This window comes from Armigeres subalbatus, unplaced genomic scaffold, assembly GCF_024139115.2.
Source record: "Armigeres subalbatus isolate Guangzhou_Male unplaced genomic scaffold, GZ_Asu_2 Contig1008, whole genome shotgun sequence".
Lineage (NCBI taxonomy): Eukaryota > Metazoa > Arthropoda > Insecta > Diptera > Culicidae > Armigeres > Armigeres subalbatus.
The window spans coordinates 204945-220272 of NW_026941746.1; the positions used below are offsets into that span (position 1 = coordinate 204945).

Here is a 15328-nt window from a genome sequence, read left to right on the forward strand (position 1 = left end):
AAATAATTGTCTTATTATTGTATATTCATTTAGGTCAAAGCGAAGTTCATTAGGATGCCTGATATAATATGTCTTTATTAACGAACCAGTCCAATGCTGGTTCATCTCGATTAACATAAAATGGAAAAAAAAAATTTTCAATTTATCACTCAGAAACTCTCTGTTAACCTTTTTCGATAGGCCCTTATTCTTGCATTGGTTTGGTGAAGTTTTTTGCCTGACGCTATTCATTTTATTTTCGACTACCGGTGACCAACACTCTTAAATTATTTCACCGATATTGACTGTGAAAATCTCTGCTAAAGCTCTTAAGGTCTGAGGGAAGGGTTTTCCGTTAAAAAAGCACGTGGTAGCACTCTCTGAGAGAGAAAATTGCCCAATTCAGCCCGCCAGAATGACGCTGTCAGTGTCGCCAAAATGATTTCATCATTATGCAGTTTACAATTGCTTGAGAATTTGCCGTAAACGGAGAACGAAAGGAATTGGCAACAATGCGGAAGAAATTTATCACTCATGCAGTGGTTCGGCGAGAGAACAGCAGCAGCGCCGACCAATCACGCAATGAGGAAATCAAAATAAACAAACTCCAGCTGGTTTTGGAAAATGAAAACATGAGCCGTTTCTAGAACAACGTTAGAAAATATCGTGAGAGGATTTCTGTACAAGGTTTCCACAAAAGCTTTGAAAAGAATTTGGGTGATAACAGTGCAGTGGTGCTGGTGTAAGTAAGACAAATAAGACAAATAATATAAATAAGATAGATTAGACTAAGCAGAAAAATAAAGTGAGTTCCTCCAGGAATTCCTTCGCAAGTTCCTAAAGGAATTCCTTCGGAAGTTCCTCCAGGAATTCTTCGGAAGTTCCTCCAGGAATTCCTTCGGAAGTTCCTCCAGGAATTCCTTCGGAAGTTCCTTTAGGAATTCCTTCGAAAGTTTCTCCAGGAATTCCTTCGGAAGCTTCTCCAGGAATTCCTTCGGAAATTCCTCCAGGCATTCCTTCGGAAGTTCCTCCAGGAATTCCTTCGGAAGTTCCTCCAGGAATTCCTTCGGAAGTTCCTCCAGGAATTCCTTCGGAAGTTCCTCCAGGAATTCCTTCGGAAGTTCCTCCAGGAATTCCTTCGGAAGTTCCTCCAGGAATTCCTTCGGAAGTTTCCTCCAGGAATTCCTTCGGAAGTTCCTCCAGGAATTCCTTCGGAAGTTCCTCCAGGAATTCATCGGAAGTTCCTCCAGGAATTCCTTCGGAAGTACCTCCAGGAATTCCTCGAAAGTTCCTTCAGGAATTCTTTCGGAAGTTCCTCCAGGAATTCCTTCGGAAGTTCCTCCAGGAATTCCTTCGGAAGTTCCTCCAGGAATTCCTTCGGAAGTTCCTCCAGGAATTCCTTCGGAAGTTCCTCCAGGAATTCCTTCGGAAGTTCCTCCAGGAATTCCTTCGGAAGTTTCTCCAGGAATTCCTTCGGAAGTTCCTCTAGGAATTCCTTCAAAAGTTCCTCCAGGAATTCCTTCGGAAGTTCCTCCAGGAATTCCAGGAACTTACGACACTTCGTCTCTTTGTTATGAGTGCAGCCTCTTTATCTTGCTCTCATCGCTCCTTTCCTGCCGTGCGCCACAAGAAAATAGGGTAAAATGCCCAATAGTGGACCCCTTAGTAGCGAAATTTTGCTCTTCCTGGCATAAGGAGTGGAAATTTTCAAAATATTAATTTTGCGTGATATCTAATATCAAGCTCTGCATCTCCTCTTCACGATACATACATAAAACACTCAAATACTGGACTAAATTTGCCCTATAGTAGACCCTCTGGGGGTCCATAATAGGAAATTGCTTCCCTATAGTCGACACTTCATTTGATTTTCATGTTTCGTTTCAGGACGTTCTTCTTCCGTATTATGGACCCCCCAAAACATTCCTATAATGGACACTCTTGTGTTTATTTTTTATAGAATTGTAAAAAATCAACTTATTTTACTTTCCAGAGCATTTTCAATGCATGTAATCAAATCATAGGACTGTAAGGTAGGTTCTCCCGATGGAATTTCATAGCAAAATGTTGCCATTGTGCTGTAATAATGAAAAAATATCTAGAGGGTCCACTATTGGTTGGGGGTCCACTATTGGGCATTTTACCCTATGCTGTTGGCTGCTCTCTCGAAATGGTAGCTTTCGCATGAAATTTAAAAACTTGGTTGAAGTAAAAGAGCTTCCTGCAAAATTTATTGCGGTGACATAAACTTTTTATTACATCAAAATGATCGTTGGAAAAGTTAAAAATTTTTGTCAGGTGGGTTTTGCGAAATTCGGTTCCTTTGTGCCGCAAATCATCGGAGAGAGGGACTGAGAAGGGAAAATTTCAGTTAATACAATTGTTCAGTATTGCTTTCCCGTCATTATCACTGGACCGGCGAATCCCAGCGCATCGAATAGCTTCGATATGTCAGACAGTACCTTCCGTTTTGTTGGAATTCCTTCGCTGAATGCTGCCGACGGAATTTCGAAGCCGAAGATGTCTTGAGAGGGTTGCCAAGTTAACCCGAGCGTTTTCGTACGACCTTCTTCGTTGAACAAAACCTTCTGCTCCAGTTCTTCGGCAGGAAGATCCGCCAAAATTTCTTCTCGATTCGAACACCATTTGTGCAATTCAAAGCCAGCTTTAAAGAGCATAGCTTCAAACTGCTTACGCATTTCCAGGAGTTCTTCAACTGTTTCTGCACCGAAAAGTGCATCATCGACGTAGACAGACTTCTTCCCAAATTGTGCGGCTAACGGAAAATTATTAGCTTCATCCTCAAAAATTTGGAATAGTATTCGAGTGGCTTTGTAAGGTGCGCAGGCTGTACCGTAAGTCACGGTTGTGAGTCGGTAGATACCGAGTTCTTCCTCAGGCCGCCACAAAATCGACAGGAAACGACGATCTTCTTTTCGAATGGAGATTTGTCGAAATATTTTCGAGACATCTGTAGTAGCGACGACCTTGTGGATACGAAAAGCGAGCAAAATGTTCACCAGTTGAGGTTGCAGTGTTGGCCCTACAAGCAGCAAATCGTTCAATGACACTCCGTTATTGCTTTTGGCGGAGGCATCAAAAACTACCCGAACTTTTGTTATGCTGCTTTCCGGCCTTTGTACAGCATGATGCGGGATGAAATAACATTCTTCGTTCGATGGTTCAGCGGATTTGAAAGTTGAAACCTTTCCATGTGCCCCAAGTCAAGGTACTCTTGCATAAATTTTCGATACTCGGAGTACAAGTTATGATCCTTGGCTAATCGCTTTTCGAGCAGAAGAAATCTGCGATGTGCCATATGACTGGAATCGCCAAGTTCAAAATCTGTATTCTTGAAAGGCAGAGCGAGTATGTACCGACCAGTTTCGTCACGATAATGCGTCGATGAATAATGTTCTTCAGCCTTTTGTTCATCTCCACTATAGATCCGCTCTTGACCGTAACCTTCCAACTGCCAGAACCTTGAAAGTTGATCGTCCAACTGTTCATTAGTGACTGGAAGTGCTTGTACGACAGGGTATGATCGCCTCTCAGTTACTGCACCTCCGAAAACCCACCCAAATACTGTTTTGTTTTCCGAAGGGTAGGTAGACCATCCGAAAGTTGATAGCTTCGACTTAGCATCATTTTGTCCCAGTCCAATATGCCGAAAAGTATTTCAACACGAGCTGGCAGATTGAAGTGCGGATCGGCCAAATTAACCCACTCTGGAATTTCCCACCGTGCAGTTTTGAACGGCTGAAGTGACAATTTCGTTGTTATATTGGGGGTAACGAGAAACTCCGATAATGAGACAAAGTAGGATGATTTCGAACTCACCTCGGCAACGACAGCCTCCGCTATTTTTTTGCCTGTTCCTCCAAAGCCAACCACCGAAATATCAGATGGGAACGGTATTAGCCGTAGTTTCTGCACACACGCACTCGTCATAAACGTCGACATTGCACAGGAGTCTAGAACTGCTCGGCATTCTTGCAGCTCACCATTTCCACCACGAACATAGACAACAGCAGTATGTAGTAGGGCCTGATCAGTGGAAGCGATAAGCTGGACCTTCCTGAACGCTCTCTTCGATTTCACATCGGTGCTCGGAATACGAAACGCCTCTGGTCCGGACGCTTCCATCGAGACAGGATTGGTAGGATGGACCAAATCGACTACTTCCGAAATTGTACACAACTCGACTCGACTAGGTCCTGGCTGAGGTCCCGATTCACTGCCTCCTGTATCTACCCTCAAACACGAAATGCTTCTTGGGGCGCCATTCGGGTTGGTATACGGTTTGGGATCAAAATGGAGGCGGGTATTGTGCCGCTGACCTCATTCTTTACACGAACCACTTTACAATCAGCAACAACATGGCGGTTGCTGAAGCAATTTACACATTTACACAAAATTGCCCAATTCAGCCCGCCAGAATGACGCTGTCAGTGTCGCCAAAATGATTTAATCATTATGCAGTGTACAATTGCTTGAGAATTTGCCGTAAACGGAAAACAAAAGGAATTGGCAACAATGCGGAAGAAATTTATCACTCATGCAGTGGTTCGACGAGAGAACATCAGCAGCGCCGACCAATCACGCAATGAGGAAATCAAAATAAACAAACTCCAGCTGGTTTTGGAAAATAAAAACATGAGCCGTTTCTAGAACAACATTAGAAAATATCGTGAGAGGCTTTCTGTACAAGGTTTCCACAAAAGCTTTGAAAAGAATTTGGGTGATAACAGTGCAGTGGTGCTGGTGTAAGTAAGACAAATAAGACAAATAATATAAATAAGATAGATTAGACTAAGCAGAAAAATAAAGTGAGTTCCTCCAGGAATTCCTTCGCAAGTTCCTAAAGGAATTCCTTCGGAAGTTCCTCCAGGAATTCTTCGGAAGTTCCTCCAGGAATTCCTTCGGAAGTTCCTCCAGGAATTCCTTCGGAAGTTCCTTTAGGAATTCCTTCGAAAGTTTCTCCAGGAATTCCTTCGGAAGCTTCTCCAGGAATTCCTTCGGAAATTCCTCCAGGCATTCCTTCGGAAGTTCCTCCAGGAATTCCTTCGGAAGTTCCTCCAGGAATTCCTTCGGAAGTTCCTCCAGGAATTCCTTCGGAAGTTCCTCCAGGAATTCCTTCGGAAGTTCCTCCAGGAATTCCTTCGGAAGTTCCTCCAGGAATTCCTTCGGAAGTTCCTCCAGGAATTCCTTCCGAAATTCCTCCAGAAATTCCTTCCGAAGTTACTCCAGGAATTCCTTTGGAAATTCTTCCAGGAATTACTTCAGAAGTTACACCAGGAATTCCTTCGAAAGTTCCTCCAGGAATTCCTTCGGAAGTTCCTCCGGAATTTCCTCCAGGAATTCATCCGAAAGTTCTTCCAGGAATTTCTCCGGAAGTTCATCCAGGAATTCCTTCAAAGTTCCTCCTGGAATTCCTCCGGAAGTTTCTCCAGGAATTCCTTCAGAAGTTCCTCTAGGAATTCCTTCGGAAGTTCCTCCAGAAATTCCTCCGAAAGTTTCTCCAGGAATTCCAGGAACTTACGACACTTCGTCTCTTTGTTATGAGTGCAGCCTCTTTATCTTGCTCTCATCGCTCCTTTCCTGCCGTGCGCCACAAGAAAATAGGGTAAAATGACCTATAGTGGACCCTTAGTAGCGGAATTTTGCTCTTCCTGGCGAAAGGAGTGGAAATTTTCAAAATGTTAATTTTGCGTGATATCTAATATCAAGCTATTCATCTCCTCTTCACGATACATACATAAAACACTCAAATACTGGACTAAATTTGCCCTATAGTAGACCCTCTGGGGGTCCATAATAGGAAATTGCTTCCCTATAGTCGACACTTCATTTGATTTTCATGTTTCGTTTCAGGACGTTCTTCTTCCGTATTATGGACCCCCCAAAACATTCCTATAATGGACACTCTTGTGTTTATTTTTTATAGAATTGTAAAAAATCAACTTATTTTACTTTCCAGAGCATTTTCAATGCATGTAATCAAATCATAGGACTGAAAGGTAGGTTCTCCCGATGGAATTTCATAGAAAAATGTTTCCATTGTGCTGTAATAATGAAAAAATATCTGGAGGGTCCACTATTGGTTGGGGGTCCACTATTGGGCATTTTACCCTATGCTGTTGGCTGCTCTCTCGAAATGGTAGCTTTCGCATGAAATTTAAAAAACTTGGTTGAAGTAAAAAGAGCTTCCTGCAAAATTTATTGCGGTGACATATACTTTTTATTACATCAAAATGATCGTTGGAAAAATTAAAAATTTTTGTCAGTTGGGTTTTGCGAAATTCGGTTCCTTTGTGCCTCAAATCATCGGAGAGAGGTACTGAGAAGCGAAAATTTCAGTTGTACAATTGTTCAGTATTGCTTTCCCGTCATTATCACTGGACCGGCGAATCCCAGCGCATCGAATAGCTTCGATATGTCAGACAGTACCTTCCGTTTTGTTGGAATTCCTTCGCTGAATGCTGCCGACGGAATTTCGAAGCCGAAGATGTCTTGAGAGGGTTGCCAAGTTAACCCGAGCGTTTTCGTACGACCTTCTTCGTTGAACAAAACCTTCTGCTCCAGTTCTTCGGCAGGAAGATCCGCCAAAATTTCTTCTCGATTCGAACACCATTTGTGCAATTCAAAGCCAGCTTTAAAGAGCATAGCTTCAAACTGCTTACGCATTTCCAGGAGTTCTTCAACTGTTTCTGCACCGAAAAGTGCATCATCGACGTAGACAGACTTCTTCCCAAATTGTGCGGCTAACGGAAAATTATTAGCTTCATCCTCAAAAATTTGGAATAGTATTCGAGTGGCTTTGTAAGGTGCGCAGGCTGTACCGTAAGTCACGGTTGTGAGTCGGTAGATACCGAGTTCTTCCTCAGGCCGCCACAAAATCGACAGGAAACGACGATCTTCTTTTCGAATGGAGATTTGTCGAAATATTTTCGAGACATCTGTAGTAGCGACGACCTTGTGGATACGAAAAGCGAGCAAAATGTTCACCAGTTGAGGTTGCAGTGTTGGCCCTACAAGCAGCAAATCGTTCAATGACACTCCGTTATTGCTTTTGGCGGAGGCATCAAAACTACCCGAACTTTTGTTATGCTGCTTTCCGGCCTTTGTACAGCATGATGCAGGATGAAATAACATTCTTCGTTCGATGGTTCAGCGGATTTGAAAGTTGAAACCTTTCCATGTGCCCCAAGTCAAGGTACTCTTGCATAAATTTTCGATACTCGGAGTACAAGTTATGATCCTTGGCTAATCGCTTTTCGAGCAGAAGAAATCTGCGATGTGCCATATGACTGGAATCGCCAAGTTCAAAATCTGTATTCTTGAAAGGCAGAGCGAGTATGTACCGACCAGTTTCGTCACGATAATGCGTCGATGAATAATGTTCTTCAGCCTTTTGTTCATCTCCACTATAGATCCGCTCTTGACCGTAACCTTCCAACTGCCAGAACCTTGAAAGTTGATCGTCCAACTGTTCATTAGTGACTGGAAGTGCTTGTACGACAGGGTATGATCGCCTCTCAGTTACTGCACCCCCGGCCACCCACCCAAATACTGTTTTGTTTTCCGAAGGGTAGGTAGACCATCTGAAAGTTGATAGCTTCGACTTAGCATCATTTTGTCCCAGTCCAATATGCCGAAAAGTATTTCAACACGAGCTGGCAGATTGAAGTGCGGATCGGCCAAATTAACCCACTCTGGAATTTCCCACCGTGCAGTTTTGAACGGCTGAAGTGACAATTTCGTTGTTATATTGGGGGTAACGAGAAACTCCGATAATGAGACGAAGTAGGATGATTTCGAACTCAACTCGGCAACGACAGCCTCCGCTATTTTTTTGCCTGTTCCTCTAAAACCAACCACCGAAACATCAGATGGGAACCGTTTCAGCCGTAATTTCTGCACAAACGCACTTGTCATAAACGTCGACATTGCACAGGAGTCTAGAACTGCTCGGCATTCTTGCAGCTCATCAGTATGTAGTAGGGCCTGATCAGTGGACGCGATAAGCTGGACCTTTCTCAACGCTCTTTTCGATTTCACATCGCTGCTCGGAATACGAAACGCCTCTGGTCCGGACGCTTCCATCGAGACAGGATTGGTAGGATGGACCAAATCGACTACTTCCGAAATTGTACACAACTCGACTCGACTAGGTCCTGGCTGAGGTCCCGATTCACTGCCTCCTGTATCTACCCTCAAACACGAAATGCTTCTTGGGGCGCCATTCGGGTTGGTATACGGTTTGGGATCAAAATGGAGGAGGGTATTGTGCCGCTGACCACATTCTTTACACGAACCACTTTTACAATCAGCAACAACATGGCGGTTGCTGAAGCAATTTACACACAATCGAAGCTCTTTCACTCGCTGGAACCGTTGCGATGGAGATTTTGCTAGAAAGGAACGGCACTCGTTGATGTAATGTCCACCCGAACAATGGAAACAAGCAAACCTCCTTTTGGAATCATCTTCTCTTGTACTCATTAACACCTTCGGAAGATGCTTGACACCGATGGGTTTGCTGCCGACACGAGTAGAAGGTTTGTGATCCTGTTCCAAATTTTCCAAAATGCGGCACCTATTTTGCAGAAAATCGACCATATCCTGCCACTTCACTAGATTGGTATATGAGATTCGAATATGAGATTCGAAATCCTTATGGGTTTGTTTGTCCAATTTGGAGGCGACAATATGGACCACCATTAACTCCGAAAGTGTATCGAGGCTTAGTTTCAATGACGATAGAGCACGAAGGTTTTTCTGCACAACATTCACGAGATCACGAAGGGAAGAAGAAGATTCACTGGGTATCGGTTTTGGTTGGTAGACTTCAGCAAGATGACGATCGACTAACCAGCGACGGTTTTCATACCGCGCCTCAAGTGCCTTCCACAGAGAGGAGAAAGATTCTTCCGGAGTTTCAATGGTTGCAGCTTCACCAGAGAGGCAAGAACGCAGGTAATGCAGACACTGCTGATCGTTAAGGGACTCGTTCCGACGGATCAAGAGGTTGAACTGACTACGGAAATAAATCCACTCTTCGTAGTGACCACTAAAACGCGGAAGCGTGATATCCGGAAGTTTGATAGTCGAATCTGAGAAAGGCCGTTGGGAAACACTTGTGTCTAGCTGAGGCTTTGCTTCTAGTGGGGTCGAAAGGAGTTTCAATTTCTTTGCTATTTGGTACGTAATTTCTCCCAAAGATCATAAAACTCCTCACTTGTTGCTTCAACAGTTGGAACCTAATCATCCCTAATTAAGCCGTACAATTTGGTTTCGGTTTCAAAATAGGATTCATCTAAACCCGTTCTGCGAATTTCGAGTTGCAGCGGGTCATCGCCATCTTTGAAAGCCATCTCACGAAGGTCAAAATGTTGGTAGCACGTTGTTTCATTGCTTGAAGCGTGCGTTGGAACGACAAAATAGACGCCTTTTTCTCAGCCATGCTGAAGGCAAAATTGGTTGTGTGTTCAACAAAAGAATACCGATACAATGGCCGAAATGACGCTATTGCGTACAAAGGAAAAGCACCACACGATTCTATTCGGATGATTTATTAAACGCGCTTGCTCTAGCTCAATCGATCCACCTACCTTTTTTTTCTCTTTCGACCGGTTGCCAACCGAAATCCTCAGCGGATCATCCGGTTGGAAGGACCTATTAGGGTCTGTTCAAATATTACGTAACGCAATAGGGGGTGGGGGGTTGTTTTATATTTGTTACGATTTGTTACGCAAAATATAGGAGGTGGGTGTCCTTCGAGAAATTGTTACGCGTAACAATTGAGAAAAAATATTTAAATTTTTCAAAAAATAGTTATTGTCTTCAAAATAGCATAAAATATACAAAAAATAATAATTTATTGTATCGTGCTTCAAATTCTACCAAAAACAAAATATTTTCAAAAAAAATGTATTTGTTACGCGTTACGCATAGGGGTGGGGGTTGTTCTGAATTTTGTTACAGATTGTTACGAAGGGGTGGGGGATTCTTAAAAACAACGTTTTTCGCGTTACGTAATATTTGAACAGACCCTTGATGTCCACGACGTCGACACTGTCGGGCTCCTCTAGTTGGTGGAGCCTTGTTGCACCGGTTCAATTTCTTTCCAACTTCTTTCGTAACTTCTTCAATTTTTCGTTTCGACACTTCAATTCTTGTTTCGACACTTTAGTTCTTGTTTCGACACTTTAGTTCTTTGTTTCGACACAAATTTATACCCCAGAAATCTCTGAGACACTTGATTGTGTCCTCAGAGTTTCTAATATCACTTAGTCCACAATTCGTCACTAGAACATTTCGATAAAATGTTCTTCAAACAGGGTCAATCTAGCATCTAATTATCATTCTGCGAACCGCAAGACTCTCGGGTTATAAATTGACGAACAACGTGTTCTCGACTTGGCAAACTACGTTTAACCAATGTATTTATCTTTTATACATTTTCATAATTACATAAAGCTGTATTTATCAAAGCTGGGAGAGAACTCCACATTTACATTTACTCACAGAACGGTATGTATTTATATGCATATTAGACGTTTCCTACCGTTTCCTGCCAGTTCGTTTCTCACACGCTCGAATACTGACGACGACGACAACGATGATGATGTTGATGATGATTCGTTACGCACACGCTCGTGCCTGCGTCGATGACGATTATTCTTGTTGCTCGTGACTGCTGGTAGGGTAACTCGTTCACTGTTGACTCAATTTACGTTAAACAATACCCATATTAAGTGTTTTAAAATTAGTATCTGTTTCGTGATCGGAATCGCAGATTTGTAGCCATCAGCAGCTTTAATGCAGTTTCCAATATATTCTGAGAAGTCCAAAGAAAGTCGTAGTGGTGGTCCCTAGGCGAAACTTTGAGAAACTTTATTTGCATGAAACATTTTGTATGAAATAATTTTTATTTTTTCGTCGAACCGTTTTAGTATGTATTACTAAGTACCTATCTCTTCTCACGCTACCGGCTATTCGAAAGTCCATGAAACAAGTTTTCAGAAACTGTTTAAAGAGTTGAAAAAAAGTAGCTGTAGCCAAAGATATTGGCAGTTGAACAATGCATTGGTTTCTAAAAACTGCTTGGTTCTGATGCCTATACCTAAATAGCTATATGATGTAGAGTGCTGATATTCTGGGGTTTAATACTCCGAAGCATTCGCTTTTAGTAGGTCAACTTGAACTACGAATTGGAGAAAGTCGATTTTGATTTTCGGCCACCTGATTCCCATAGTGCATTAGGCAGAGTTGTAGAAAAGTTGTAGCACTAGAAGTCCACCATACAACGCATTCTGAAATTTAGCAAACGACTGACAAACGACTAAATAATCGAACGCAAATAATCGATAACATCCTTACCCTAAGAACCCTTCGTCCAGTCTCTGAAAGACGAACGCAGCGAATGGTGCTATGGGGACGCCGATTAAACGCTTGGTTATCAACCAATAGCTTAGACACCATGTGCTCTTCAGATATATTCAACAAAACGTATCCCGAATAATGGCAACCGAACAATGGCTCTCATAACGATGGACTCTTTGAACAGAATAAGCTGGACAGTGGTATGGTATGGATAATTTGAAGAACAACGATTACGATAGTGTTTGTAAAAAATAGACACTGTGAATTAGGGCAGTAGTCAGTATGGTCGGTTAGCTCATTGATGCCTTACGGGCGAAAGAGCTAAAACCAAGGCTAAAACAAATAAATAAAGTACATTCAAAGTACATACAATTACCTATATGCCGGGTATTAAGCCACCCGGAGAGGAAATTAACTACTATGTCTGAAACTCGATTATGCAACACAACATTTGATAGATTTAGTTCGGAAAAGATATTGGAGGGTAACTGCTCCCTACGGTGGGGTTTGTTCCCACGAAACCAGTACGCTAGACAGGTGCTTTCCCTACTAAGCTACGAAGGAGCTCCGTCGTACTCCCGCCTCCGCAGCTTAGCGGGTACAGATGAAACCAAATTCCCAGCACTTAGGCCAGGACTGCCCAACCTTTTTAAGCCACGGGCCAATTTTTAAAATGGCCACTTGCTGGCGGGCTAGAAAATATTCGGTACATATTTTTTATACATTTTCAAAATAACCAAAGTAAAACACTTTTTTTTTCAGAGTTACATTTAGTTTTACAGAATGACTTAAATTGTTTTGAAGAAAAACCAAGCACGATGCCATTGCGTTCTTTTTTGTGTGTTATTTTCTTTTTCTTTTTACGTAACAGGGCATGGAATTGTTAGCTTCCTTCCAATACTCGACGTACACTGATTTCGCAATCGGTGATCGAATTTTGCAAGCAGATAATGAAGATCAACAATTACTTTTTTCTGCTTTCATTATTAATGAGAGTTGTTCACACAGATATGTGCTTCTGGGAACAGAAAATATAGATTTCCGGATAAACTGACACGGTTGATCAAAGCGACGATGGATCGGGTGATGTGCGTAGTTAGAGTTTCAGGGACATTCTCGAGTCCCTTCGAAACACGCAGAGGGTTACGGCAAGGTGACGGTCTTTCGTGTCTGCTATTCAACATCGCTCTGGAGGGAGTAATACGAAGGGCAGGGATTGATACGAGTGGTACGATTTTCACGAAATCCGACTAGTTATTTGGTTTCGCCGACGATATTGATATTATGGCACGTAAATTTTGAGATGATGGAGGAAGCCCACACCAGACTGAAAAGCTAAAAGGATTGGACTAGTCATCAAGAGGAAGAGTAAGAGGCTCGAGAGAGGACAACGTAAGCCACCCACCACAAGTTTGTATTGAGGTGACGAAATCGAGGTGGTTGAAGAATTCGTGTACTCGGGCTCACTGGTGACCTCCGATAACGATACCAGCAGAGAAATTCGGAGACGCATCATGGCAGGAAATCGTACGTACTTCAGACTCCGCAAAACGCTCAGATCGAATAGAGTTCGCCGCCGTATCAAACTGACTATCTATACAAAACGCTTATTAGACCGGTAGTTCTCTACGGACATGAGAACTGACCGATGCTCGTGAAGGGCCAATGCGCACTGGGAGTTTTCAAAAGGAAAGTGCTGCGTACTTATGGTGGAGTGCAAATGGCGAACGGTACGTGGAGGAGGCGAATGAATCAAGAGTTGGATCAGCTGTCGGGAGAACCATCCATCGTTCACACCGCGAAAATCGGAAGACTGCGGTGAGCTGAGCACGTATCCAGAATGTCGACAACAACCCGAGGTGCACAGCGAGAAAGGTGGATCGATCAGGTGGAGGACGATTTGCGGACCCTCCGCAGGTTGCGGGGTTGGCGACGTGCAGCCATGGACCGAGCTGCATGGAGAAGACTTTTATGTACAGCACAGGCCACTCCAGCCTTAGTCTGGTTATAAATAAATAAGAGTATATTTCTATATATTTTTTAACTCCTTTGCAATCATTGTGATGAGCGATAAATGTTGAGGTTATTAGAAAAAATCAAATATGTATTTACACATGCCGAGTCTCACATGCTTGCTTGCGCTAACCGTCAGTCATCTCAATTTATTTGTATTTCACATAACTTAAAGGGTTAAATAATATGAATTGTTCTTTCACGATAAAATATAGTTTTATATATTTCAAATCTATTGTTATTTAACCTAATTTTATATTTTTTATAGAAAATCGATGCTGAGATCAAAAAAGACGTTGACGAGGCAACTGTTGCGGCTAAGAATGATACAGAAATAGGTTTACCCGAATTGAGTACCGACGTCTACGCCAATAATTTGGAAGGTGATATAAAAGGCTCTATTCCAAACTTATGGTTGAAGCATAGTACATTGAATAAAGCTGTTAATTTATAATATAGTCTCAAAATAATTAACAAAGAATTTCGAAATACATATTTTTTAATAAAACAGTAATAGTGGTTTGAATCATGGTTTGACAAAAATACGTGACACATATTCATTACTTTTTACTTACTACAGCTCTTCGATGAACTTACTCCGAATGGAGTATTCATCTCCACTAGACTCGATCCTGGGCCAATCGCTTCCAGTCGCCCTGAACATTAAGCGCCCTCAGGTCCTCTTCAACTGCAAAAAGCCATCGTGTACGCGGCCTTCCACGAAGCCTGCGGCCTCTTCCGGGTTCTCTACTAAATATTATCCTCGCTTGACGTTCTTCCGGCATACGAACAACGTGACTAGCCCACCATAGTCTGCCGTGTTGTATAAGCATAATCATTTCCAGCCCTTTATACACCTGAAACAATTCGAGATTCATGCAACGCCGCCAGATACCGTTCTCCTGTTTACCTCCGAATATTGTCCGTAGCATCTTACGCTCAAACAGTCCGAAAGCTCTCCGATCAGCCTCCTTTAACGTCCATGTTTCATGGCCGTATAAAGCCACCGGAATAATCAGAGTAGTATACAACGCGAGTTTTGTTTTCGTTTGCAGACTACCGGGCTTAAGCTGGTTACGAAGTCCGTAATAAGCCCTATTTGCAGCTGCGATATGCCTTTTCACCTTGCGGGTAACATCATTATCGCACGTCACTAATGTTCCAAAATACACAAATTCTTCTACCACTTCAAATTTTTCACCATCCAGCACCATTTCGCTACCTTACTTACTTACTTATGGATCCTGTACACCTCCGGTGGTGCAAAGGGCCGACTTGCAAGATCTCCATCCTGAGCGTTGCCCAGCTATCGCTTTAACCTGTTGCCAGGTTAGATTTCGGTCGACTTCTTTTATTTCTTTATTGAGGCTTCGCCACCATGATCCTTTGGGTCTGCCGTTGCTGATGCGATGTCCCGCTGAGTTCCAGTCTAATGCTTGTTTACAGTTTTTCGTTTCCGCCCCTACGTAGAGTGTGGCCGACCCAGCCCCACTTCCGATCCCGAATTTCTGTTGCTATCGGCCTCTGGTTACTGTTGGAATATCAGGTAGTGTGCGACGCTTCGCTGTAGATCGAAGATGGATAGGAAGCGGGCGCCAGTTGGTTGTAGTTGCTCTTGGGTAGATTAAGGAATATTGTTATGGATGTATTGTATATACCTATTGTTGAATAAAGAGAACTGCAGCTGCTGGCAGAAGTATCAGTCAGTAGCCTGCCGTGGTGTAGAGAGGGAACTCTAATTGTTATTCTTTGTGAGGGGGTTCCCTTCTTATGGGCAACAGGTTATGGGCCCAGGAACGATTCCCGTTCTCCATCTTAGTGGGATGTTATTGCCGTCGACGTTATCGCAGTGGGATCATGGATCGGCCGCATAAGTCGCGTGGCGCAGTGGGATCATGCATCAGCCACGTAAGTCTTGGGTAGTGGCGGACGGCATTCCTCAGGAGGT

General features: G+C 42.9%; 1 protein-coding gene across 1 annotated transcript in view; it reads left to right on the top strand.

Moving 5' to 3' along the window:
* Positions 1-13894, top strand: part of LOC134202105 (probable pyruvate dehydrogenase E1 component subunit alpha, mitochondrial) — a 53290-nt gene extending 39396 nt beyond the window's left edge. The window contains exon 4 of the mRNA XM_062677178.1: positions 13649-13894. Within this exon, the coding sequence (XP_062533162.1) occupies positions 13649-13834 (186 nt within the window). The 3' untranslated portion in view covers positions 13835-13894. The remainder of the gene's footprint in view (positions 1-13648) is intronic.
* The last annotated feature ends 1434 nt before the right edge of the window (positions 13895-15328 follow it).